We start from the raw sequence: 26,579 nt of genomic DNA on the forward strand, positions 1-26,579 counted from the left end.
CTTCGAGCAAGTTTATAGAGACAAGTTCCTAAACTAGGCGAAATTAGCAACAGATTCACTGAAAAGTCGCTGTAATTAAAAAGCAGCGTTTTCCTGGTTAGTCTCTACTGTTCCAAGTTTGCTGCTGCTTGTGTTCTACTCTAAAGGTAAATGATTTTTAATAAAGTGTGTATGTATCCCTCAAAAGGTGTTTGTTCAGAGCAAGCTTCCATCCCCCCTTTCTTTCTCTCTCTCTTTGGCGTTACTGCCGGAATTTATTAATTTTAATGTTAGCAGGTTTGCAGGTATGTGCTTGAATGATAATTTGAATATTGTGACATTGTCCTGTTCAGAAACGCTGGTGATAATTTGCAACAAATGATTGAGGACGTTAGCCGACAAAAGTGTAAACATAAGGTTGAAGATTAATGTGCATATGATAAAAGTAAGATTCAATAGCCTGGGAAAAAATGATAATTTGATTGGCAGTCAGCCTCTAGAATCTGTGCAAGAGTATGTTTATATAGATCAATTACTTACAGTAGACCCTAATCATGAGAAGGAAAATCGCAGAATAAAAATTGGTTGGAATGCATACAGCAGGAATTAACGTCTAATAACCGAGAGCTTACTGCTATGCTTGAAAAGAAACATGTGCAGTCATTGCATTCTACTGGTTCTATATGGGGCAGAAACTGTTAGATACAACTTCAAGAGACTGGAAGATAGTGGTGTGGATTAGAGAGCAAACAAGGGTAGCCGATATTCTTGTTGAAAAAAATGGAGCTGAGCATGCCATGTATTCTGTAGGGTGGCTCACCTGTGGTCTATTAGTTACAGAATGGGTGCTAACAGAAGGGAAGTGCAGTTGAGGACTGCAGAGAATTAGGTGATGTGATGAAATTAGGAAATCTGTCTGCATAACGTGGGGCAGAGTGCACACAGATCCTTGAAACCCTTGATTGAAAAGTATGTTTTCAAGGCCATGGAAAGTCTTGGAATTTTAAAATTTTTTTCTTGAAAATCCTTGAATTTGTTGAGTAATACAGTCTAAGATCGATTACGCGACTTGCTTGCTAAGGCAGGGCTTCTCATTGTTACATGTGAGAACAGCAAAACCTCGTTAATTTGGAAAATCGGATAATTCGGGCTCGTCCTCTGGTCCCGGCAGGCGTGTATGCATTGCAGTCGAATCTCGACAATTCAAACTCGAAGGGGCCCGAAAATTTGTTTGAATTAGAAGTGCGAATTAAAGGAAGGACGCATTTTTTAAGTATTCTAGCACCATAGCACAGTGCACGAACGGTGCGAGTCATCAAATATTGCGCAAGCGCATAGCGAGCGCAACCGCCAACGCTCGGTTCCTGATAACGCCAGAAAACGAAACTTCTTGGAGCGGACGGTGCAGGCATGGCGACGGGCAGGTGCGCGTGGAGACGGTCGAAGGTGAAGGAGGAGGGCGGCAGGGTAGCGGATTTGGTCTCGGCAACTCCACCGCTTCGGTGGCTCTCAACTCCCTCGCAGCTCCCTCACCTTCGACTATCTCCGTGCGCGCCAGCCGCCGGTACAGCCGGCCCGGCGCAGATTAGCCCGCTCCCTGAAGTTTAGTTTTCTGGCGTTATTAGGAAGAAAGCGTTTGCCGATCCAGCCGGCCCGGCGCCAGCTTTGCCCGCTCCCTGAAGTTACATTTTCTGCCATAATCGGGAAGCGAGTGTTTGCCGGCGTGGGGCAGTTTCGTTGGCCGGACTGTGCCTCCGCCACTGCATTAAGGGGTCTCTCCTATGCTTTTGCTCTATGGCTGTGTCGGAGCAATGCCGGTCGGAGGCGCCGCCGCATTATTTTGCGTGCTGCTGAGAGCATTGTCGTTCCACAGTTTGTTCGAATTAACCGTAGCAAATGCTTTCGCGTTTGAATTACCGAGCGTTTTCGCCCATTGAAATACACATAACTTTGACAGGACCACAGCGTCAGTTCGAATAAACCGGCAGTTCGAATTAAATGTGTTTGAATTAACGAGATTCGATTCTATTTTGTGCAATTAAACTCGTTAATTCGGATGTGTTTGGCCGCACATTGATTCATTCGGACAACTCTCGGAGCTCGGCGAGTGTGGAGCACATGCGGCACAAAAAAGCAAAAACGGCGCTGGCGTCCAACCGACACGAAGTGGTGGAGTCCACATCACCATAGTCGCCAGCGGAAATTGTACGGGAATGATAGCAACATCTTCGTTCCTATTTGTGCCTTTAAAGCCTTTATTCTTGCACTTACTGCCGCACATAACACTGCGTCTGCCACGTGTGCCTTCATAACTGCGTTGTCGCCACCCTTGATCGCGTCGATAGCAACCGGGGATTTAGTCCTCAGCAGCAGCGGCAAACAGTGGTTTTGTTTTGACTCGGTGCGCGCGTCAACCGCGTGCCTTCAAAACTGCGTAGTTGCCATCCACGATCGCATCGATAGCGATCTCGGTTTTGTCTGCAGGACTTGCAGCAAATTTTCGTTTTGACTCGGTGTGTGCGTCAGCCGCATGCCTTCAGAACTGCCCTGCCATGATCGTGTTGATAGCGACCGTGTGTCGTCCGCAACGGTTGCGCCAAACAGTAGTTCCATTCTGAATCTGTGCAAAGCTGTCGAGGATGAAGAAGCACTGGCTACATTGTGGTGGACGGATGATCTGTTGGCGACCAGCTCACTGGTGAAAAAATAATCTGGATATGCGTGCGGTAGTGAAAAGCGTTTTTCAGATGAAGGCGTGTGCCGCGGGCCGCGCTGAGAAGGAAGTCGCGAGGCTTTCGTTGCTGCGAGCACTCATCAGTCATGAGATAACGAGAATTGCACTTTCCGCACTGCTCTTGTGCAAAATAGAAGCAGAATTTTCGGAGTAATTCATTAAATAAAAGTGTGTTGTATAGCAAGCATTGGTTTGTTTTCTTGATACCCTCAATAATTTGACACTTAGATAATTTCGAAAATCAAAATTAACGAGGTTTTACTGTATTAAGACCGGTAATGCTATGAGTGGTTCCTGTGTACTTCTGTCTAAATACAATGTTCTGATGATTGTCCCCTTTGCTTTTTTTGTGCAACCCGGGTTATGACATCACTTATAACAATGAAATTTTCTTGTCACTTGAATATTGTTATACAGTAGAACCTCGGTGATACGAATCTCGGGGGTGTCGCGTGAAATATTCACCCAAAATTCGTATCATCAAAACATACACAAAATCAAGAAAAAATTAATTTGGTTTTAGCAGAAAGAATTCCTAATAGTGGAATCTCGTTGATACAGTATGTTCCTCGCTGCTGCGTTTTCCTGCCTGCTACGTCAAGTTTTCGCAGTCCGGACCTAAATCCTACATTTACTTCCATGAATTAACTTCCCCTTCATACATCGCCAATCTGCAATTTTCCTGCATCTTGCGTTGTGTTTGAATGTGGCGGTCACGTAAATTTAGTGGTGCAGCCAGCTTGTACGTTGCAACAAGTGTCCAGTGCGTTGCAACAAGCGACCGGCACATTGCCAATACTGTGCGGATCACATGGCCGTATCTTGAAAGCGATCTGCGACATGCGCAAAGTGCGCGCCCGCGTGGGCCTCATCTTCAAAATTATCTGCGATGTTGACAAAGTGTGCCTAGTGCCGGATACCTGAGTATGCGCTTTGCTTTCGACGTTTAGTTCGCGTTGAAGCGAGAGACAGCCACTGCTGCTGCTCTTCCTTAACGTTTTGACAGCGAAATCCTGCGGTCATCGAGCGAGATGGGTTTGCTTGACACCGTGCTTGTTAATTTAGTTAGTAAGCAAATGTTTACAAGTTTCTACGGCCGATAAAACTACTATCCTTACTTCGTACAGCTGTCTACTAATTTGCTATCGCAATCGTTGCCTCGCCTTTCGTGTAAACTGCGACTTCCCTTTTTTTTTTTTTTTTTTTGTGGCCCCTTGAAAAGAATATCAACGAGGTTCTACTATCCGTGTGCGTTTCCTTTTTGCCCAAATCGTCAACGATGGCCTTCTGAAAGGCGTAAAAGTGCGCAAATGTTTTTCGCACGCCGCTGAACGTCTCAGCACGTCGAGTGCAGGGAGCGTTTTGGCTGTCGTGGCTGCTGCCGTGGTCGTCATTGCTGCAGCGGTTCTCGTCTTCTTTCTAGCTGGTCAAAACATCAGCTAGGCTGTGATGTGGTCTGGTCCGCTCGACGTGGGGACCAATGAGAGATTGTGCAGCTGCGTGGCGTACAGTCAAACCTCGTTAATACGTAGTTGGCTGCGAACAACATTTAGGTACGCACTAAACGATGTACAAATTAACCGCCAATGCCAGTTTAGCGGCTACTTAACGACCAGAAAAGTACTACTTCACCATGCTCTCAAACACACGCACTCAGACAGGCTTTATTTGCGGGTAGACAGCAAAAAAAATCGGTAATCTTCACTTGCCGCAACGACGGCATCTTCGAACTCGATAAGGCCGCAAGCCAGTTTGTCCGTGAGGCTCCGCTTACTGACTAAATTAACAAGCACGATGTAACGCGTGCACTGGTGAACATGAACACATCTCGCTCGATGACTGCAGCAATTCGCTGTCGGAATGCTGAGTGAGGAGGCGCGGCAGCAGCAGCGAGCGTGCGTCTCGCTTCAACGCGAACCAGACGTCGAAAGCCCAGTGCATACGAAGCTACCAGCACTAGTTGCACTTTGTCTGCAGATCGCTGTGAAGATGAGGCCTGTGCGGGCGCGCACTTTTTTCACGCAGCAGATCACTTTCAAGATATGGTTGCCACCGCCGAAGTACACCCCTCCCTTTCTCGCCTCCCCCGCCGTGCGCGACAGAAGCAGCACGCTTCCGCCCTACCTTTCTTGCTCGCGCGCGCGAGATAGGCGGCTGACCCTCGCAAGCTTTCGCTCGCACATGTAGTGTACGGCGCTCGGTGACGATGTTGCCGTGTTTGGACTTTATATGGAGCCTCAAAGCAACGTCCACGGTGATGGCAGAAATGCGCTTTGCAATAAAATGTGCTTCTATGCGGTCACTACTTGAATTGGATTCGACAGTGACACCGAATTTGCACCCCCTACCGCTGGCTTCCTCACGTTACCTGGAGCTAATCTCGAAGGCCATGCTTTTGTGCACGGCAATCGGCAACAGCTGCATGAGCAGGAAATACACGTCATAGTGGCCATGTTTTAAATTACTATCACTGGCAGCCGTTAACCGGGCGTCGCAACTCGAGAATCGAACGTCTGCGCACATGAGATTTTGCAGATTTTGTGCCTGTGCGTGTAGATAAACAAAAATAGTACGCACTAACTATTTGGTGGGCAGTCAGCGACTACGGCTTAAGCGGTCAGCCTATACATGGGGTTCAATGGGGGCTGGGTGGGGGAATCTTCGCGACTACGTTTAAACCGCAATTACACATTAAGCGGGGTACGTATTAACGAGGTTTGACTGTAGCTGGTTCCTTGGCGACTATGGATCCCGCCCAGATCCCGCTGTGCCGGTTGCTCCGCTGGCTCGCCTGCCGCCACTGTTGCTCACGCGTTCGTATGATTCGCAGTGGCCCGGCAACATGTTCGTAACAGCCGATGTTCATATTAAGAGCCACGGCCGCTGGATAAAAAGAAGGTGCGGCCTGCCGCGTGCGTCGAAAACAGTTTGATCCGCCGCGGCGCCACACGCCGGGGTCTGTTGTCTGGCATTGGCATAGCAAATGCGTCAGGAATGCTCTTGGAACACCGTCGCGCGTGCAAGCCGAAGCGTTCCGTCCCCCTCAGCTAGCGTCGTTCGGCACAGCCAAGCGGCTGACAATGCAACTATAGCCGTCACGTTCGCTCCCATAGCAGCGCGCCCGACGCGGCAGGCCGCACCTTCTTTTTTTTATCCAGCGGCCGTGTAAGAGCAATGTATTTCGGCCGGGGAATGTTATGAATTCATATCACAACGAAATTCGTACCAGCCGTGATCATATCACCGGGGTTTTACTGTAATTCATGGTATATTTTAACTGCGCTAACCCACACGGACAAGGACGAGGCAGACAAGACGTGCGCAGACTCACAATTGTCCGTGTGGGTTAGCGCAGTTAAAATATACCATGCATGTCAACCGACTAGCCCGACTTGGAGCTCTACTTTACTGTAATTGGTTTGACCGTACAAAACTTTAAAGCCCGCACGAGTGCACATGCATTACACTTTGTACAATGACTTGAACAAGTGGAAAACTGTGCAACTTGTACGACTGGCAAACCTTGCAGTGGGTGAGAGTGAAAAACACCGGCACTGCATGCTGGCTTCACTCCCGTGTTTACGCTGCTTTCTTTGTGTCTTGTTGGCAACTTGAAGTGATCAAGGCTGGACATTTCCAATACAATTTTTGCAATAAAGCTGTCTAGAAAGTTTTGGAAACATTATTATAATAAAAATTGCTACATGGGATGCCACACTGCACCCTTGAAAAAGCTTTGACAGGGCCTTGAAAGTTCTTGCATACCATTAAATTTTTGTCTCTGCAAGACAGAGGTAATTAGATATTGCTGTGTGAGGCGCTCGTCCTGCAGTGAACATAAATAGGCTGCTGAATGTGTGTGCATGGAGTAGAAAAATTATAACGAATGTTAAGCAGAGTATAAGATTTGCTTGCTCATTCAAAGGAATCCAAGTTGTTCACAAAGCTCTGTCCACAAACGTTTGCAGGTGTACCAGTCAAGCTAAGCTCAGAGGCTGAGGAAGTAGCTGGCTTTTATGGTAGAATGCTTGACCATGAGTACACATCCAAGGATGCTTTCAACAAGAATTTCTTCCATGACTGGCGGAAGTGCATGACTTCTAAGGAGGCGGAGCTCATCAAAGACCTCAAGAAGTGCAATTTCAAGGAAATTGATGCTTACTATAAGCAGAAGTCAGAAGAACGCAAGGCTATGACCAAGGAGGAGAAACAGGTGATGTCTCTGATGTGATAAAGGAACTTGACTATCAGATTGGCTTACCGTAAAAACCCGCATATAATATGGGGCGAGATGTGGGGATAATGAAAAGTGGGCAAAAAGTTTCATCCGCATATGGTACGAGTGAGGCAAAGTCAGCGAAAACATTCATCGGACGTCACACTTCATTCTTTGTTGTCTTTTCGGACAGTTCCTTGTCCGAGAACGCTTACCAGAGATAGTCATCTCTGCAGCTAAAATCACCTTCCTCTTGAAGACAGCCGAATACTGCTGCCGCATTCCTAACATTTTACTAAACTGCAGAGAAAATAAATGCAAATGCAATTTTCCGATAGCGCGCAGTTCATGTGGTTACCATGTTAGCTCAAGTGCTGCCGAGGTGTGCACTCGCTTGCTGTGTCAACATGTTATGGGGGCCAAACACTCACCATCACTGGATGGCGCGCCTCCTGGAAGATGATGGTAGCCATACAACAGTAACGAAACTAAACTTTGAGTCAGTTTCTGGTTAAAATTTTGGTTTGAATATGCATATAGCATAAAGTGGAAATTTGGGATGCTAGTAATTGGAAAAACCTCGTTTTACATGTGGGCTTTTACGGTAGTTCTGTATTTGTTATGAAAAGCAGGGAACGTTGATTGTCTTGTATAGTCCCATATGTGGCAGACTGTGTGTGTTATTGAAATTGTCATTTTCTGTCCTTGCTTTTTAAAGCAAAGAATTGTTTACTGGTTTTCAAAATCTGAGAAAGCATCTGACTTGGGACTGCATATTATACTTTGTAGGGCTTCTGAGTCTTCGGTATATAAACAAGGACACACATAAGAGCCGATGACACTTGTATTAGTTTCTGGCCGATGATTTAGACATGCTCTGACAGCGGCACTGCCACCGGCCCCATAGACTTAATGTACAGCTTATGCTCATTTCAATGGACCATCATAATGATACAAGAATTGTCTGAGATCATAAGTCTGTTTATATAAAATTCATGCTGTGCTATGTTGTGAAATGACGGAACTTCGCATAAACCGCTCTTAACTGTTTAATTATTGGAACCCAGATGCGATCGCAGAAACTGTGAAAAGATCTGGAGAAAAACGGATTTGACGCTATGGTATGAACACTGTAATGGCACAACACCTTGCTGTCAGCTGTTCTCCGGATGCCGCCGAATGGCAGCTTTCCTGCTAATTATTTTTGGATGACCTATGTACCGGATTTTTCTGGTACAGCGTCGGAGCGAAGTACATGGTACATGCATCATTAGAGAAAATTTGCTAAAATTTTGTCATTGTAGCCGGGTCCTTTAAATGGAATTTTTGCAAGAATAGCAGGTGTTTTTCACCAAATTTTCTAAAAACGTTGGCAGATACCCTTTTCCTACCGCAAAAAAAAAAGAAAATTTTAACAAATTTACTGTAAATTTTTTTTTTTGCTCAGGTTCTAGAGGTTCTTTTTTTTTTCTGAATAAAACGGCACCATTATTTCAATTCAATGGGCTTCCTTTATTTCACAAATTGCATAGAAAGATGCGGAGCAAAGAAGATGCATGTAGGCGGAGCGTTATCACGATCGCTGCTTCCGTCGGGTCCCAAGCGACCGTGATAATGCGCAGCCCATTCTTACCGCATGCTTCCCGCTAGTGTTCTCTCGTCATGGCTTAGCCATGGACGGGCATCGAGATTAAGTGCGCTTGCTTTAAACACATGTGCGAGAATAAAAATTCCTAGTCTAGCATGGACATTTCCTCCTGGGACCGCACAGTAGCAAAGATGGGTTCATTACGCGAGGAAAAAAAAAAATTCACATATTTTTTGACCAATTCGGGAGTTGCATTCATTATGCGAGTAAATACGTAGGTAATTCGATATGTAAAATAAAAATTTTATGCAAAAATTTTCAAGGGGACTTAAAAGCTGTTTTATATGCACAGTAATTCGTTATATGTGGGTTCGATATATCCGGGTTGACTGTAACGTTCGGTGAATTCGATATTTCGAAATCCCGGGTATAATGGCTTTTAGGTGGTCTCACTGAGCAGCTACCATAGGTTAGTGAGGTCTACAATTTTTCTCAATTTGAAGAGAGAAACAGTAAAATTATAGGTGGGCAACTTAGTTCGTCAGTCTGAGTGGTGCAACAGTTATTTCTGTAATATGTGCTATTATTGTGGAAATCTGTTATGTAAAGCAAACAATTGACAATGCTGCTCGTAGGCTGCCCTTGTGCCATATTTAGTACCCAGGACTATGTTCTTATAGCACAAACATAATCGAAAATGAATCATAGCCATATATTTCACACACAGACAATGGTGACCTGTCTAGCTACATCTTTTTATACAATTACGTACATGATTTTTCTTCAGTGCTCTTAACTTTCTTTTCACTTGCAGGCAATCAAACAGCAGAATGAAAAATTGGTGGAAGAGTATGGGTTCTGCATCATTGACGGTCACAAGCAGAAGATTGGCAACTTCAAAATTGAACCGCCCGGTTTGTTTCGTGGTCGTGGAGAGCATCCAAAAATGGGCATGCTTAAACGTCGCATCATGCCGGAAGATGTGATCATTAACATTGGAAAGTAAGTCAAAATTTTTAATCTGCTGTAAAACATGTTAGCAGATGTTATCATAGTCATATACAGTGGAATTTCATTGATACGATCTTCACGGGAATCAGAAAATAAAGCATATCCGAAAATCGTACCATCTAACGTATTATCCAACCAAATTGTATTATTGGGAAAAGAAAAAGCTTATGCATAATCGTATCCAGATGCCACTGTATTGTGGGCTGCAAAGCATAACCATCCCATTGCGATCTTTCCTTTAGATTGCAGTTTTAGTATGAAGACTGCTCAAATCACTACACTTCTGAAAGGCTTTCAAGTAGCTTTCTGAAGCAAATAATACATTCATCTGTGGGGAATTTTATGCATGGAAAAATGCTTCTTTGTCGACTTGGGCAATCGTGAAAAAGTTAATGCTTATATCACATACCAGAGCCTGTCTTCTTCTAGTGAGCCAACCCTTGCAGTTTTTCTGCTTGTTGCCTGGTGGTTGAACTTTTGAAGTGCAAAAGAACAAAATACCCATGAGGAGGAAACTTGCAATTGATGGACGAATATACTTGTTGTAAATAGACGACTGCCATTATGTGGTGAAGCTTTTAGCTCCTTTCGCAGCTGCAAACTACAGTGCATAAAATGATGTGGCACATTCACAGCCACACTTTGCTAAAACAGTCCGAGCATTGTACACTAAATAAGGCAGCAGAATTCTGTTTTCTGGGACACTTGCACTTCTGCAGAAACAGCTCTAGCAAAATGTCATGTCTATGTGCATCCTCTCATTGGAAAGGTGGCATTAATGTAGTCTGGTTGCCAAAGGTGGGATTTAGTGTTTTATTGCAGCTCTGTACATGCTAAAGTGGAATCTCGATACGATCTTCACGGGAATCTGAAAATAAAGCGTATCATATGAAAATCGTATTAGCCAACGTGTTGTCCACTCAAATCGTATTATCGGGAAAAGAAAAAGAAACGTATTATGAAGAATTGTATCAATAAGATTCCACTGTACTTGGTTTTGCCATCAAAAGGCACTGCAATCTGTTGTCTATCCATTTGTACAGGGAGGCGAACGTTCCGGACCCACCACCAGGGCATAAGTGGAAGGAAGTGCGGCACGACAACAATGTGTCATGGCTGTCGTCATGGACTGAGAATATTCTAGGGCAAACTAAGTACATTATGCTGAACCCTAGCTCCAAGCTGAAGGGGGAAAAGGACATGCAGAAGTATGAAATGGCCCGCAAGCTGAAATCTTGTGTGGACAAAATTAGGCAAAATTACATGAGTGACTGGAAGTCCAAAGAGATGCGCATCCGGCAGCGTTCTGTTGCACTCTACTTCATTGATAAGGTGTGTACATCTTGGATTATTGTAGGGCTCTCAGGGCTTGTGCCTTTGTTAAAGTAATGTGCCCACTTTCTGGCCTTTTTCAGACTGTAAAATGGGTTCAAAGAGTGTCAGCTGCCCATTGCGAACGGTCAACTGGTCTTTACTTACACCCTACTGTAGAAAAAATATAGGCCAGTTGCCCGTTGCCAATGGTCAACGGGTCTTTACTTCTTTACTTATTTTTTAATATATACAGTAGAACTGCGTTGATAAGTTTTTCAAGGGACCACGAAAAAAAAATGCAACAGCCGGGAAAACAGTCAATTGACTATGAGGAAGACCACTGATCACCACAGCTATGTCAGAAACGGCTCTGAATGGCTGCTAGTACGGTTAGACATCTCAGCGTTCATACTGTGACAAAATGGTGTGTGCGCACGCATATAATTAAGTGACATGTACAATGTTTTGGGACAGTGGCCCCTAGTAACTTAATATGCTTGACTGCAATATTTTGCTTATGCTTCACCGCATAATATGGCTCCATTGCAGCAGAGCTGACTTAAGAGAACTAGCGCTTATGCTGCGTGTATAAGACTTGCCGGCTGCACTCAGTGGATCTGGCCCATTGTGTGTGGTTCCCACTAGGCTTTAACTGATGCACACTTCGCTTCGGGTGCTTCGCCAACTGCTCTGTGCACATGTGCTGAGCCTGACTTGTGCAGCTGTGGTAGTTTACGACAAACTGTGGTCGCTTACTGCAAACCTCTGGTCGCCTACTGGCAACCTTGGTCGCTTACTGCAAGCTTCGGTCGCTTGTTGCAATACGCGGGTCACTTGTTGCAACGTCCAAGCTGGCTGCACTGCTAAGTTTACGTGACCGCCACGTTCAAATGCAACATAAGATGCAGGAACATTACAGATTCGCCAAGTATCAAGTGGATCAAAATACATGGAAGTCAATGGGATTTAGGTCGGGACTGCGAAATCGCAACGTAGCAGCCGGGAAATTTCAGCATCAAGTATCAATGGGGTTCCACTGTATATAAAATAAGCCCCTCGGTTTCCCTTCTCTTTCGCTCATTCATAGCGAGGGTCTCGAATCTGGCAGCTTTGATGTCATTAGGTAGCTTACGAGGGTTTTTTAGCCACGTGGGTGCTCTCTTAAGGTAACGTGTTACGTCAAGACGTCAACTGTAGTTGACGTCTACGTAATGCGTTGCATCACACGAATTGTTGCAGCACGAGACGCCAACGCTTGCAGAGCTGAGCTGGCAGGGCCTGAGACGCCCATTGTCGTTTTCCCAGCTTCAGGAAGCTTACATTTACACTCCTCCAGTTTGGCCTAGGTCAGCAGTCATCAAGTGGCTGGCCATGTTTGCACTCGTACCATTTGTGTGCCGATGTTTTGTAGTATCTAGTCATGTGCCAATAGTAACCCTCTGACATGTTGCTTTTGTGTTATTGTATTTAAAAACGATAGTTTATTTTAATTATATCCAGAAATAATTTACTAGTAGAAAAATTGCGTTTTTGAAATCGGCATGAAGAACTTGGCCTGGTTACTGCTACATTGAAATAGCAAAAGAATTTAAAAAAAAGACTGTCAACCAAGTGTTCATGTTAAAGAAGACTAGGTTGACGTACATGGTGGTTGTAATGAATCTAATTGGATTAAATGTTGATTATGTGGCCACAACACGATTCGCGCGTTTAGGTAACACTGGCCTCGTGAGCTTCGTCGGCGTCTTGGCTTGGCTGGTGCGTGCTTTGGCGAGACGAGCTGGTCTGTTGAGCACGCCCAGCCTCTGCGATGTGCTAGGGCTGCGTCATGGCCGGCACACCACTTTTATGTCTGCGCACGGCCAAGGCTCGGGCGGTGCACGTTGCGCACTCATACAGCCCAGCTCTCTTCCGTCCTGAACTTGAGCACTTCTGCCATTTGGCGGATGTTATATGGCATTTGGTGGTGGCATGGCAGAGGACAACAGCGTCACAGGCAGTCTCATCCCATTGCAATTACGGCTAATTATACTCATATTACAGCAAAGCTGTGTATGGCTTTAAGATCTGGGGTTTTGTGGCGTCTGTGTGCAGAAATTATTATCAGCAATGGTTCGAGCATCATCGTCTTCCACAGCTGGCTCGGCACAGCTGGCTCATTGGTGCCCTTCGGCGCAACTGCGCGAACGTGCTCGTGCCACAGCTCACACGTTCGTCGTCATTGTCTTCCGCTGCTGGCTCCGTTGTGCCAAAAACTATCATCAGCAATGGCTCGAGCGCAGTCGTCGTCGTCCACAGCTGGCTCGTTGGCGCCCATCATTCCAGCGTAGAATTTCTCTTCTGTCGTCATAATGGGAAGCCTAGGCTGCGTTTCCGGGGGTATTAGCCATTCATTGTCTTACGTGACTGACGCATTTAATAACAGAGGAGATAGGCGAATGTGTGTGCGTACCTATTGTCACGATGACCACTGATCAGGACAGTAAATATGCTCGTACTTTTGTTCAGAATTCTGTGTCACCTCTGTGTCGTGTGCTGAACAGCTTCGTTGATAATCCACCTTCAGAGTGGAATGGCTCATGAATTTTTTTATGTATCCTTAATTGTCTACTATTGATACGTGTTCTCAGCATGGAGAGGTATCATTTGAGGCCATTCTCATGTTCATACATCTGGAAGTCACCAAACCAACAGTATTTTTTTAAATCTGGAAGTTGTTGCACAAGAGACCCAGATACGTTAAATCCATCTGAAGGCAGATAAGACCTTCTCCTCAAACTTCCTTGAGGCCAGTGTCCCTCCCCCATTAACCTGGTAATCTGTGTGGTTCCACACTATTTATTAGTGAGGTTCAGGTTTCCTGTTGTGCATTTAAGCCAGCATAATGTCATACTTGCAGTTTGAAACTGCATTGAGAGAACTTCTTGCGGGATTGAGGCTTATGTGTTTTAAAAACGAAAATAATTCTTTATGCCCTCATCTTGTTGGCCACCATGTTATGTGATGAACATGTTTAAAGAAATTTTCACTGGAAAGTTTAGCAGCAGCAGTACAAACATTGTAGCCACTTGAGGGAGACGGTAGCCAAAGTAGCACCACTGCCGCGTGGTCTAGTGGCCTCCCGACGTCTTTGCTTTGGCGTGTTATCTTTAATCTTGAAGGCCATGGCTCTTGACTCGGTAACTTAGACAAGTGCTCCATGTGTGTGTGTGTTACCCTGCGATGCTTCGCGCACTGTAATGCAGCATGCGCTAACTGTCCCAGTACTACTCTAGGCCACTGCGTGCCATAACCTCCGTAATGATGCAAATAAAAGTGTAGAATGCACTTAAAATTAAAATTTTTGCACACGCTAGTCGCAAGTCGCTTGCACTACAGAATGGTCTTCGAAATCCAGATGGCAACACTAAGCCTATGTCACCTGGTTCACAGCTAGTGTGGCCTGCATGCAGTGGTGCCCCTTGTGCGCATTGAAATGCTTGTCATCCGTTTGTATTCTAGATAAGGAAGAAACCACCGCAGTGTGATAGCAAACCAGTCTGTATTGAAACTGCACTGTGGTGATACCAACATGCCTATACTGCAAATAACACGGTAATGCACCCTGCGTGGCCGGTACATACGCCATTTAACCTCGTTTGACAGCAACAAGTGTTCACCAGGCACACGCCGTTAAATTCAGCAAGTGGCCCGCAGATTGCAGAACTTTGTAATTGATTCCTGCTCACGTGTCACAAACTGCCCTCGCGAACATGATGAAAAAGGTTCACCGTGGACACTGGGTCCAAAAATCACACGGTGATGAGTCGCATGCTGTTGCTGCAGGGGTCTCTTGCAGTGGCTTCGTTAAGAACAAAATGCAAAATTTTATCTTTGTGTCGAGAAATTGTAGAAAGGAATGGTGGAAAACTGGTTTCAGTACTTCCCCATTTTACATTCAGAACCCAGTCTGAGAGCCTCTGGTTGTATGTAAAGAAACCCTTAAATGCCTGTTAATTAATGTTTAATGAACTATGAAATGAAGAAATCGTCCTTGGGTAAGCTACTTTTAGGCAATAATCCTGCACCTATCATGAGTAATGGTTGCTTAAAATGAATTTTGTTCACTCTTGCATTGCTTCTGAAGGAGCATTAAAAAAAAAAATTGATTTCAAGCAACTTACAAGCTTGAGTGGGCCATTACATTTAGTTGATAACTTGCCCTGCATTTTTAATTTTTTTTTATTTTTGCTCTTCCCTTCTCTTTTAGCTTGCTTTGAGAGCTGGCAATGAAAAGGAAGAAGGCGAGACTGCTGACACTGTGGGTTGTTGCTCCTTGCGTGTTGAGCACATCACACTGCATGATGAGAAAGATGGCAAGGAGTTTGTGGTGGAGTTTGACTTCCTTGGAAAGGACTCAATTCGATATGTGAATGCAGTTCCCGTGGAAAAGAGAGTTTTCAAAAATTTAAAGCTCTTCATGGAGAACAAAAAGCCTCAAGATGACCTTTTTGATCGGCTCAATGTAAGTAAATTGTAATGCAATAGGTAATGTGTAAAGCTGTAATGTCACTATTGTGTTTAATTTTTTCTTTTATTTTCTATATATATATATATATATTCATTCTTCCAGACAAGTATTCTCAACAAGCATCTCAATGAGCTTATGGAAGGCTTGACTGCCAAAGTCTTCCGTACCTACAACGCTTCTAAGACACTGCAGGAACAGTTGGAGCTCCTAACGGAAGGTATGCCCTGTCACTTAGGCACTTATGAGTGTCAGGTGACTTCGGGCTGCTGAGCACGAATCCCGGCCACGGCAGCCGCATTTTGATGGGGGCGAAATGCGAAAACACCCGTGTACTTAGATTTAGGTGCACGTTAAAGAACCCCAGGTGGTCCAAATTTCCTGAGTCCCCTACTACGGCGTGCCTCTTAATCAGACCGTGGTTTTGGCACGTAAAACCCCAAAATACAAACCAGTTGACTTCATTAGTGGCCAATATATTATCTTAACGACTTGTTCTTGTCATTTTTAGAAATAGCCGCAAATGCATTAAACTAGTTACTGGGCATTTTTTTTTTTTTTTTTCAACATGAAGTGTGCAGTGTCAGCATGAAGTCTGCCATGTGGACAGCGCTTTGCTACATTTAGGCAGAATTTCAAATAATTTGCACACAGGCTGTGCCAAGGGTTCACTTTAACGACTCCTAAGCGACCACTGTGACAGCCACCATAGCACGACGAACAGCGATAGTGATAGCGCTATAAGAATTTCTTTTGAATCTCTGGAGGTAGCAGCACCTCAGGGTCAATGGTAGGTGGTGCTTTGTTCAGTAAGGGCGCGCATTCTTTACATACGGTCGCTGCCATACACTTGCATCTTCGACCAATTGGGACCTGTTTCCGCCGCCTTGGCGATCAGTGGTGACCCTCAAAGGATTAATCAAAGAAGTATGCCTTTGGGTTAATAATAAAGGGAAAGCGAAATAAGTCTTTCTTCCCAATTCGTATGAGCAGTGGTTGAACAAAGAATGTCATTCGAGCTCACAACATTCCTTATTCGACCACTGATCATTGCTTCAGGCCTCCCATCTTCCTGTGAACTTCTGTCTTGTTTGGATTTCTTCTTAATTCTGTGAATATCGAACTGTTCTCAGAAGATACCAATAGCAAAATTGTTTTCCTTCTAGCTGACATGTCTCTGCCTGAAAAGATGCTGGCTTATAATCGAGCAAACAGGGCTGTAGCCATCCTCTGCAACCATCAGCGAGCTGTTCCCAAGACATTTGGGAAACAAATGGAAAACCTCCAAAAGAAGGCAAGTCTGCTGCTATTTCTACTAAAAACAGTCGAACCTCTCCATATAACGACCACGAATGTAACAAAGTAAATATAAAATTGTTCATGCTTTATTTCAGTGGAGTAGCAAGATCTGACACGGTGTCAGTTATAGCAAAGCAAATATTTGTTTGCACATGCCTCAGTTTATACACAGTGCTAGAACCTTGTTCTTATGTTTTGTAAAGAAACGCCAGAAAAACGTACGTTTTGAGGTTGCAAAAAGAAAATTAGTGGACTCGGCTGTAGTTGTCAACTACAGTAATACCTCGTTAACTCGAAGTAGTAAAAACCGTTTAAAAAATTTTGAACTAAGCGGATTTTCGAGATAAGCAAAGTTGAGGAAATTGCAGTGACAAGTCGAGTTTTTTCTAAAAGTTCACCACTACTGACTAGCTTTTCAACAAAAGCTGGCTCTTCATAAAGGTTTCAAAGAAAAAGTAAAAACTTACCAGAGATATCAACCAGCTCCGTTTTGCGGCACTGTCATTTTATTTAATGCAGAAAAGACTGCGTAAGGCTAGTCTGCTTCGTGGTAGCACTTGCACCTAGAAAGGCGTCCTCGAGCTGCTTCACGCATCGCATAAGCCGATCGTTCACGCCGCAGCACTCAACTTTATTTCTCAGCAAGCGAAGTATGTTTCTTCTTTAGGGATATCGGCACCTCTCGAAGCATAGCACGTGGCACGTGCTATGCTCCCGAGAGAGGTGTCTGGACATTGACATCATAGCTGCGCCGAGCACATGTTCCGCAGAGTCATGTGACTGCGCTAATGAAAGCGTGTGCGCGCCGGCGCCTGGGAATTCCTCCGCTCTACCGAGATATGGCACGTGTTCAGCGGTGATGTGACCACGCTAATGAAAGGGTGTACGCGGCGGTGCCCGTGCATTTCTCCACTCTACCAAGATATGGCTCGGCCTAAGCGCACCTTGCCGCCGGAAGATGAGGCTGCCCGACGAGAGAAGCGCCTTCAAGGGGCGCTTTTCTCGCCAACAAAGCCGCCGATATGCGACGTCGCTGAGCCAATCCGAAATACCGAGAACGCGAGAATCAAGCCAAGCATCAACACCTAGCCATAGAATAAAGTACCAACTTTAGAGAAGGTAAACTGTACCTTCCACGGTGATACAAAAATAAGAAACGGCGCGGCATGGAACTCACTGGGAGACCCCACAGATGGAGCTGCTCAACCAGAAAGCAGAAATCATTTTTTTTTTTTTTTTGTTTGTGAAATTCAATATGGCCACTTTTAACGGTCGCGTACGCAGGTATGCGCCGCGCCAGCCCTGCTGGCTTTGCGGCATGCCTCAGTGCCTTGGCTGCCGCTTAGCTGGTGCATTATAATTGCCAGGAGACCAAAGAGCCTCTACTGACGCCCATACAAACAAGCCACAAGTCAGTGAACAGGACGTGCGACTTTAATAGAAGACAAACAGTGCACCTTCTCGTACAAGAGCAGCAATAAAAGTTGCACGTTAAGATAAGCTGAAACAATAAACGCGAGCTCGTAAACTCCTTACTTTTGTCATCGCACATGGCGGTCCGGTAACGGGCGACAACCAGCAGTGCAAGCAGTTAGTGTTCCACCTGTTTGCACCGACAGTCACTGTTGAAGATTAGCAACTTGCATACCAAAGCAATCGGGTGACGCAGGCATCTGCTGCCGCGCCCAACACAGCAACATTGACTACTGTGCTTTTAGCATTACCCACTTTCCAACCTGCACGTTTATTTTTGTCTATCGGGGCCACTAATGTGTCACTGACACTCGGTGCCCCACTTTCTCTCAATATGCACAAGTGTTTCGTGGGCATCACCTTCGGCAGCCACTTTTGCGGGCCTTTCCAACCAGGTGGCTATCAACTTCATACACTTCCGACCATGTAAGCACATGTTTCAAATCACGGCTCAGGAAGCCCACAAGCACAATTTGCCTATGGCTGCAGCAGGAAAGGACGGAACGGGGAGCACCAATCACGGTGCGTGTAAATTGGGAGTCTGTCGCTGAGCGGACTGCAGGAGCAGGTGCTTACCTCGAGAGACTACTTCCCAATGCAAATGACCAGGCCGCCACATCCAAGAAACGTAACAGAGCGACCATAAACACGGGAGATAACTGCAAAATGAGATTCTGCATTCAATCGCCGCATAAGGTTCAGACAATACACTATACATTGGCTAAGATCCGCATGGTAACATTGAGGAATGATGTACACGGGTCGCGTAGGCGCATTCAGCAGTCCGACTACAGGCACAGTGCTTTGCCTTCGTTGCACATGGTGGTCTGGTAACAAGCGACAACAAGAAACGCAAACCGATTGGGCAGCGTATCCCACCTGTTTGCACCGACAGTCATCGGTGATGATAAGCAACTTGCATTGCGAAGCATTCGGCTGACGCAGGCATCTGCTGCCACAGCCAACACAGCGACATCGACTACCCAGCATTTTAGCGTTAAACCAAAAGAAGCAAGCGAAAAGAGGAACTGGTGTCGCGATTCGTTACTACTGCCACGTGTGCACAATAACTTATTTGCATGTATATGTCCCAGACCCAGACTCGTGTTTCTTTCTTTAAAGTGCCCAAAATGCAAAATTGTTAAATGTATTATTCAAAATGCAGTGGTCGTATCAGAAAAATGGAAAGGAAAAAATATTTGTGTGTGTCCCCCGTTTTGGCTGCAGGATGTCCACCTCTGAAATTTTTCTGGGTAAAACTCTGCCACGTGTGTTTTGGGCATAAACCGCTAACGTAATATTGCAAATATGGTGGGGATCTAAAAAGGATCTGAAACTTTGAACAAATCGACCGTTTTAATTTCAAGAGCCCCCCAAAGGGATGGGCAGTCAACTGGAGCAGTGGGCGGCATTTCTCCCGCTGCCCATCATGGGGAGAACCCTTAGTTAAGGTTCTCTCTTCACAGCATGGCCTCTGGAATTGGTGTATGCATATCATTTGTAATTTCTTGTGAGCAGCAGATAGCACAGCTAATGTTGCACGATTTTTTCAGATGGAGGAAAAGGAAGAACAGATCCGACAATGCAAAATGGAAGTCAAGCAGCTCAAATCTGACTACCATAACTCCCGGTCAGAGAAGGACAAACAGTAAGTTTTGCAGCAGTGGGGCACAGAAGTTTAATAGTGAAGGTAACGGAACTAGCTTGTTGGCATGTTAATACAAATGTGAAATATTCTCTAGGCTGTTGGAACGCAAAAAGAAGCGCATGCAGCAGCTGGAAGACCAAATGAAGAAGCTAGAGGTGCAAGCTATGGATAAAGAAGAGAACAAGCAGATTGCCCTGGGCACCTCCAAGCTCAACTATCTTGACCCGAGGATCAGTGTTGCCTGGTGAGACTGCATTCTGGCCTCCAAAGCAGTAGTTGTCCAGCATTTTTGCACCTGTTGACCACTTGATCCACTTGTTAGTCATTGTCTACTAGATTTACATCAAGTGACACAGGTACTTTCCCTTTATTGCTTTCATCGAAAGTAATGTATAAAAAAAACATAGGCGATCTGCGCTCCCACGCTTTGCTATGAACAAAGAGTTCTTTGCGTTGCCTTGTCGATAAGGAGAACGGCATGCCTGCTTACAATCAAAATAGGTCTAGCAAAATATCACCTTATCAGGGGCTTTCCCTACCATGGGGAAAATAGGTGTTTTTTGTATGTTACAGAAGATGTTTTTTTTTTTTTCATTCTTTTTTTGAAGGAACTACTGCTCTGAATGTTTAATGTAATACATAAACAGATAGCAAAATGAAACTTTTCACGCTTAAAAGTTAACGAGATGTATGTCATAAAAAAAGATGCAAGTTGTTAAAATCAAAATTGTGGGTTAAAATTGAACAAAGTTTGTAAAGACACACTTGTATCTACTAAGAAAAAAATGTTACGAAAATTATGCGATATACAAAATGTATTGCCGTCTATTAGACACTATCTCCGATAAAATCAAAATTTTTCATTGAACAGGTATTTCGCTACAAAAATTTAACTGCAAGCACTACAGTTTAGCGTGCTGGGCTGTGGCCGTCGATGTTACGGGCTGGTTTGCGTCATCGTCGCTTTCAGACTAAAGTCCGACGAAAAGTCAGTGTCCTCTGACTTGCTGCTATTCGATGTATCGAAAAGATCAGCCACCCGCTGTGGTTGCTCAGTGGCTATGGTGTTGGGCTGCTGAGCACGAGGTCGCGGGATCGAATCCCGGCCACGGCGGCCGCATTTCGATGGGGGCGAAATTTGAAAACACCCGTGTACTTAGATTTAGGTGCACGTTAAAGAACCCCAGGTGGTCCAAATTTCCGGAGTCCCCCACTACGGCGTGCCTCATAATCAGAACTGATTTTGGCACGTAAAACCCCATAATTTAATTTAATTTTGAAAAGATCAGCTGCAGAGGCAGCGGAATCGTGTTATCTGCGATCTCCCGAAGTGTGCGTGCCGTTTCCGGAGCTGCACATTTTTGCATTCTGCTATGATGATCGCAAAACTTAGGAGCTAGTTTAAAAATTACCACCTCACAGGAAAAAAACAAACTGCTTAGAAAAGTAAAATATAGTTCTCCTACTTCACGTCCGATAGCTCAGTATGCCCGTGAGCGGCGCGTAAGGTTTCGAAAGCGGCATTTCAAACCATCGATCGAGCGCTAACGATGCCCAATGGGTGCGATACGGAAAGAGTTAAGTAGGGCAAGTCGGTTATTCGTATAGACCTACACCATGGCGCTATGTCACGAAAATGCGGTGGCGCTGTCGTCGGAATTTAGTTTCGCATGGTAGGCACTCCGCCGCCGAGCTGCCGCCTGTGTCGCTCGCGCCTACCACAGCAGCCGCTGGGTGACGCCGGAAGTCGGTGTTACTCCGCCATCAGGTCGGGCCAGATTCTCCTCTCTTGTTTACATTTCTTGCGAAACCACACCGCTCCACACTTCCTCCACACTTTTCTCCTAGCACGGGCCTCCACACTTTTCTCCTAGCGCGGGGAGGTGGTAGGGCCTCTCCTCAGTTTTTTCCTTCCTCCATGGCGCAAAACATTGTTAGGTTGGCTAGCCACCCTAACATTGTTAAGAAAGCAGTAGAGAAACTCTATACATGCGCTAGTTCGTTAACCGCACAGCGGCTCCTTACGCTGACGGGGTTGTTGGGTGCCCTAGTGGCCCTAGTCTCGTTAAGCTAGCGCGTGAATGCCGCATTCCGCGGCATCAGCTGCTCTGGCATTGCGTAGGCCTGTGGTCAGTCAAGGCTTTAAAAGCAAAGAGCGCTAGCACAAAAAGTATCAAGTATTTTAATGTAATGCTCAGCCGAAGTACCGCTGGGTATTTTGTTGATACCACAGAGCAATGCAGAGTGCAAGAGGCAATTTAACATTGGAAAGAATACGAGGACGCAGTGCCACTCATCCATGTGTCGCTCGTCTAAGACACTAGGAAATGTCATCCTCGCAATATGTGAAATAAACGGAATTCTTACAATCAAACGTTATCTGAAGAATTTGTAAACACCCGCCGAGGTTGCTTAGTGGCGTTGGCATTGTGCTGCTAAGCACGAGTTCGCGGGATCAAATCTCGGCCGCATTTGTTGGGGGCGAAATTCAAAAACGCCCGTGTGGTGCAGGTGGTCGAAATTAATTCCCCACTAAGGCGTGCCTCGGATGGTGGTTGTGGGTAAAGCCCCTATATATAAAAAGTAGCGCCATTCTTAGATCTTGCCGCCACCGCGCTCACCCCGGCGTCTCCTCCTCGCCGCCTCCTGTCGCCCCAGCCTCCGCTCCCCCATTGGCCAATCCGTGTCACGTGGAAGCACGCGTTGCGCTTTTTTATATTTTTTTGTTTCCAGCGCGCTCCGATCGCCATTCTCGGGCCTGTGCGACAAAAGTGCTGTACGCACAAATGGATCAACGTGTTGGGGACAAGAACTTCATTCTGATGGTATGCTTCTGCGCCCTAAGTTGCCGCAATCGACAAAGCGAGGGCAAAAGGCTTTTTTTGTTTACCATCCGGCGAGCGCAAACGCTTGCTGCAGACTTGGTAATTTGCGCCGTCTCGTTGCTACTTCTAAAAACGGCATTATTAAGGCCAGTTACTGACTGACAAAGCAAAATCGCGCCTCAAAAACTTCTCCGCAGGGCGCGATCAAAGTTTTCCGTGGATTTCCTATGGTAGCACGTTAGCTGTCGTCTGCCACGGCAGGCCCGGCGTAGGCGGCGCCACTCTCGATATCGTGCCTCGATCGTGCTGGCCGCGACAGTGGCACGGAGGAGGAGGGAAGTGGTTGGCGCTACTTTTTATATATAGGGGCTTTAGTTGAGGGACCCGAGAATTTAATGGGCAACAATGAAATGCTCTTAAAAGTGAGACCTTGATGTGCATGTGGTCAAACGTTTGTATATCTGTAAATAAAATTGTAATGAAGTTCCGTCAGTACTTAAAAATATATAATCATATATGCCAGACTCTTGTTACTTACACCACACACAGAACACACTATGCTAACAAACCACATAGCGTGAGACCACTTATCCTTCGATTCGAAGATATGTGCCAAAAACTACAATGTTCCGAGCGAGGCTCTCAAAGTCGCCGAAAGACCAAACAGACTCCCCCCATGGTATGATCTCGCACATTTTTGCGATTTTACTCTAACATGCCACAAGAAAAAAGAAACACCGCTTGAACACATAATGCAAGATTTCTCAGAATTACAAAATAAATACAATGACTACACCGAGTTTTACATTGATGGTTCCAAGACAAATGAACATGTTGGAAGCGCAGTTGTATCGGAACACTGGGAAAATTGTCTTAGGTTGCCACAGTCTGCTTCGGTTCTTACAGCCGAAGTATATGCCCTGCTTATGGCCTTGGAAAAAATAGAAACAGGAAATTTTTAAAAAGCAGTTTTGTACACAGATTCCCTCAGTTCACTTAATTCCATCCATAGAAAATCAGAGTGCGAAACTTATCTCGGCTGCATCCTGAAAATGCTTGGCAAAAATGAAAAGCATGGTAAAATAATTCGTCTGTTGGGTTCCAAGCTACGTGGGAATCCCAGGAAATGAAAAGGCGGACAAATGCGCAGCAATCACAGCGTGTAAAAAAATTACACAAATAAATCTTCCCTTCAAGGACTGTGTCCGGGTGGTCCGTGCTGCAGTCACCTCAAAGTGGCAACAGGAGTGGGGCTGCCAAGTAAACAAGCTGCAAATAGTAAAACCCATACTACAGGAGTGGAAGACATATCACCAGGAACGTTTCATGGAAGTTATTCTATGTCGCGTTCGCATCGGACACACACATCTCACACACAATTTTTTATTGAAAAATGAGCAACAAGCGGTTTGTGATCAATGCCAAGAATCTCTAACTGTGAATCACATTTTAATAATGTCCAGCGTTCGAGGAAAAAAGGCAGAAATGTTTTTATGAACTTTACAAAACACTAACACCACTTCATCCTTCCCTGATCCTAGCTGAAAACGCACTTGTATCTTTAGACAATGTTTTTAAGTTCTTAGATGAAACAGGGTTCTTAAACAAACTTTAAAGTAAATTTTTGTTGCTTGAAGCACTTTCACCAAATTCTTTTTTCATCCTGTGCATGGCGCATCATAGCCTTAGTTGCTTTTGCGCCACAAAACCTTACATAACTAACTTAAAAATATAGACGTGGGGGGGGGGGGGGAGTTTGTTGTAACTGACTGCCCCTCCCTCCCTGCTTGGAAGATCTCCCGGATTTAGTTTCTTCGAAGTTGGCAAGTATGCGTTATTATAGTAGTCACTATTTCGTGGCTGAAGCAAACTGTACCCGATTTTTATGCTGCTGTTAGCGACGATAGAGGCAGATGTTGCGGCTTAATTGATTGGACTGGCGAGGAACTGGCCTGTCAATTGTCGCCTGCCACATAGTCAGTACATCTAATGCAATCTGCCTCGTGCGTCACAAGACAATATCTAGGCAGTTTGTCGTTCATCCCCCAGCTGGTCTAATGCCGCATCCTGTCGGAATTTGTTGGAAATCGTTGTTCTGTTGCTGATACAAGTCAGAGGCCGGGTTGTACCGTGTGTCTCCTTCTGCCATTAGAGTCGCAATCACCGCTCGTGCAGTTGCCTTCGCTGGCACTTTGCTACTTATGCTATATGTGTTCGCAAAGCACAGCACAAAGCGTGCGAATATCAGTGAAGCTATGCCAAGTGCTGGCGGTCTGCTTCTGTACCTTGCTACCATGGGTAGTTGTGACGTCATGCCTGTCGGCGCCCAGCCCTGTGCGGGCTGGCTTGCAGGTGGCGTGCGCTCATAAACTGCCAAAAATACAGCCATGTGTTCAAAAGTATGTGATATAATCACCGTATATCAGCATAATCACGTCTGGGTAATAGAGAATGTTGGAATGTTTTTATTTCACAAGTGGCCGGGATAGCTTGCGAGTGTAGTGCTTTACTCACATATGTACATGTGCTCAAGCTGCACCTTACTAATGTTCGTACTAATAATCCCTTTACAGGTGCAAGAAGTGGAATGTCCCTATTGACAAGATCTACAACAAGACCCAGCGGGACAAGTTCCGTTGGGCCATAGAAATGGCAGGTCCCGATTACAAGTTTTGAGCAGAGGCCTGCCTAGTAGCTGCTACCAAGTTGACCCCATTGGGACTGAAGTGATGAGTTGCTCCTCCCCTTCTGCCCTCCTAGCCCCACGTGCTGGCCAAGCCAGCCTTTGGGCTTCCCCACAGTTCCCATAACTGAAGCACCATCAGGGGGAAGGGTAGAGGGGGCAGAGCCCTTTTCCCCACCAGAAACCCCTCCACTGTTCCCGCCAGCCATCTTCTCACTTTCCCATAGCTGTGGAAAGGGAAACTGCACCATAGCCAGATTCTCTCATTTCAGGTCTGTCTGTTTGCTCAACCTGATGCTGTTTGCTTTGACCTCGCTTTTTTTATTTTTTCTTCCTTTTTCTTTCTTTCCTTTTTTCACCACCAGCTACATGTGAACATCGCTTTTTTCTTCTTCCTCTTGCTTGTTGTGTCAGTGTTATCAGGGGATTTGAGTGGACTGAAGAAGTGTATTTGCTGGGAGCACTGCTGTTTTATGTTTTGCTTTTAAGCTAAGAAAAACTTTTATTTATGGTTGCACACCTTTGAGTGCATCTGCATGTATACATAAATGCAATTGTGACTTCCTCCTTTGTTGTCTGTTGCTGTGACCGGGGGCTAACAAAACTTTTTTTTTTTTTTTGAAAGAGGGGTAAGGATCATGTCCAAAGTATACATTGTCAGTGTTATGTTGTGTGTTTTGTGTGTGTGCGTGTGTGAGCTTCTCGGATATTTTTCTCATCTGGCCTCGTTTAGGCAGCCCCTCAGTGAATGCCATCGCAGATTCTTCCCTGGTGATGCATAAATGAGCTTTTATGGTAATAAAGCATGCTTTCCGCATGAATCTTAACATAATTGACCACTGTAAACAGTTATGACCAAGACAGCTTTGTAAGAAACTGGCATGGCACTTTTGTGTGTGCTTCAAATTATGATGTTGAATATAGGGAGCAAAGTGGAGTATCTAAGCATAGTGATGTAGTTAAAGATGCAGCCTGCATTGTATGATGATCGCAAAACAGAAGTAATGTACCTTGATCCACGTGGCATCTGCAGAATATGAATTAGAGTAAATGAGTTTTCATTGTACTATTTTATGTTCGTTCTAGCAATATGGGTGCACTAGATTTTAGGTACCAGTGTCATCACTATCGGGAAGTGAAACTTCTATGCCGAACCTGCACGTTGTCATCAATGTACACAGGCACTCTTGATTTTTCAAGTAGTTGTATCTTGTGCTGATGCATTGGTCTAGCCTTTCATCCGCACTGTCTGGGCAAAAGATACTGGCATGGTGCTCTTTGTTCTTTCTGGACCATCTGTAA

The 26,579-nt window shown here is 45.2% G+C and overlaps 1 protein-coding gene across 1 annotated transcript in view; it reads left to right on the forward strand.

Annotated features, from left to right (window-relative positions):
- LOC119436212 (DNA topoisomerase I, mitochondrial-like) overlaps positions 1-26,431 on the forward strand; it is a 75,370-nt gene extending 48,939 nt beyond the window's left edge. The window contains exons 10-18 of the mRNA XM_037702995.2: positions 6,682-6,926; positions 9,332-9,519; positions 10,572-10,860; positions 15,092-15,346; positions 15,455-15,569; positions 16,516-16,643; positions 19,675-19,769; positions 19,864-20,013; positions 25,168-26,431. Coding sequence (XP_037558923.1) covers positions 6,682-6,926; positions 9,332-9,519; positions 10,572-10,860; positions 15,092-15,346; positions 15,455-15,569; positions 16,516-16,643; positions 19,675-19,769; positions 19,864-20,013; positions 25,168-25,270 — 1,568 coding nt within the window. The 3' untranslated portion in view covers positions 25,271-26,431. The remainder of the gene's footprint in view (positions 1-6,681; positions 6,927-9,331; positions 9,520-10,571; positions 10,861-15,091; positions 15,347-15,454; positions 15,570-16,515; positions 16,644-19,674; positions 19,770-19,863; positions 20,014-25,167) is intronic.
- The last annotated feature ends 148 nt before the right edge of the window (positions 26,432-26,579 follow it).

This window comes from Dermacentor silvarum, chromosome 1 (assembly GCF_013339745.2).
Source record: "Dermacentor silvarum isolate Dsil-2018 chromosome 1, BIME_Dsil_1.4, whole genome shotgun sequence".
Taxonomy (NCBI): Eukaryota; Metazoa; Arthropoda; class Arachnida; order Ixodida; family Ixodidae; genus Dermacentor; species Dermacentor silvarum.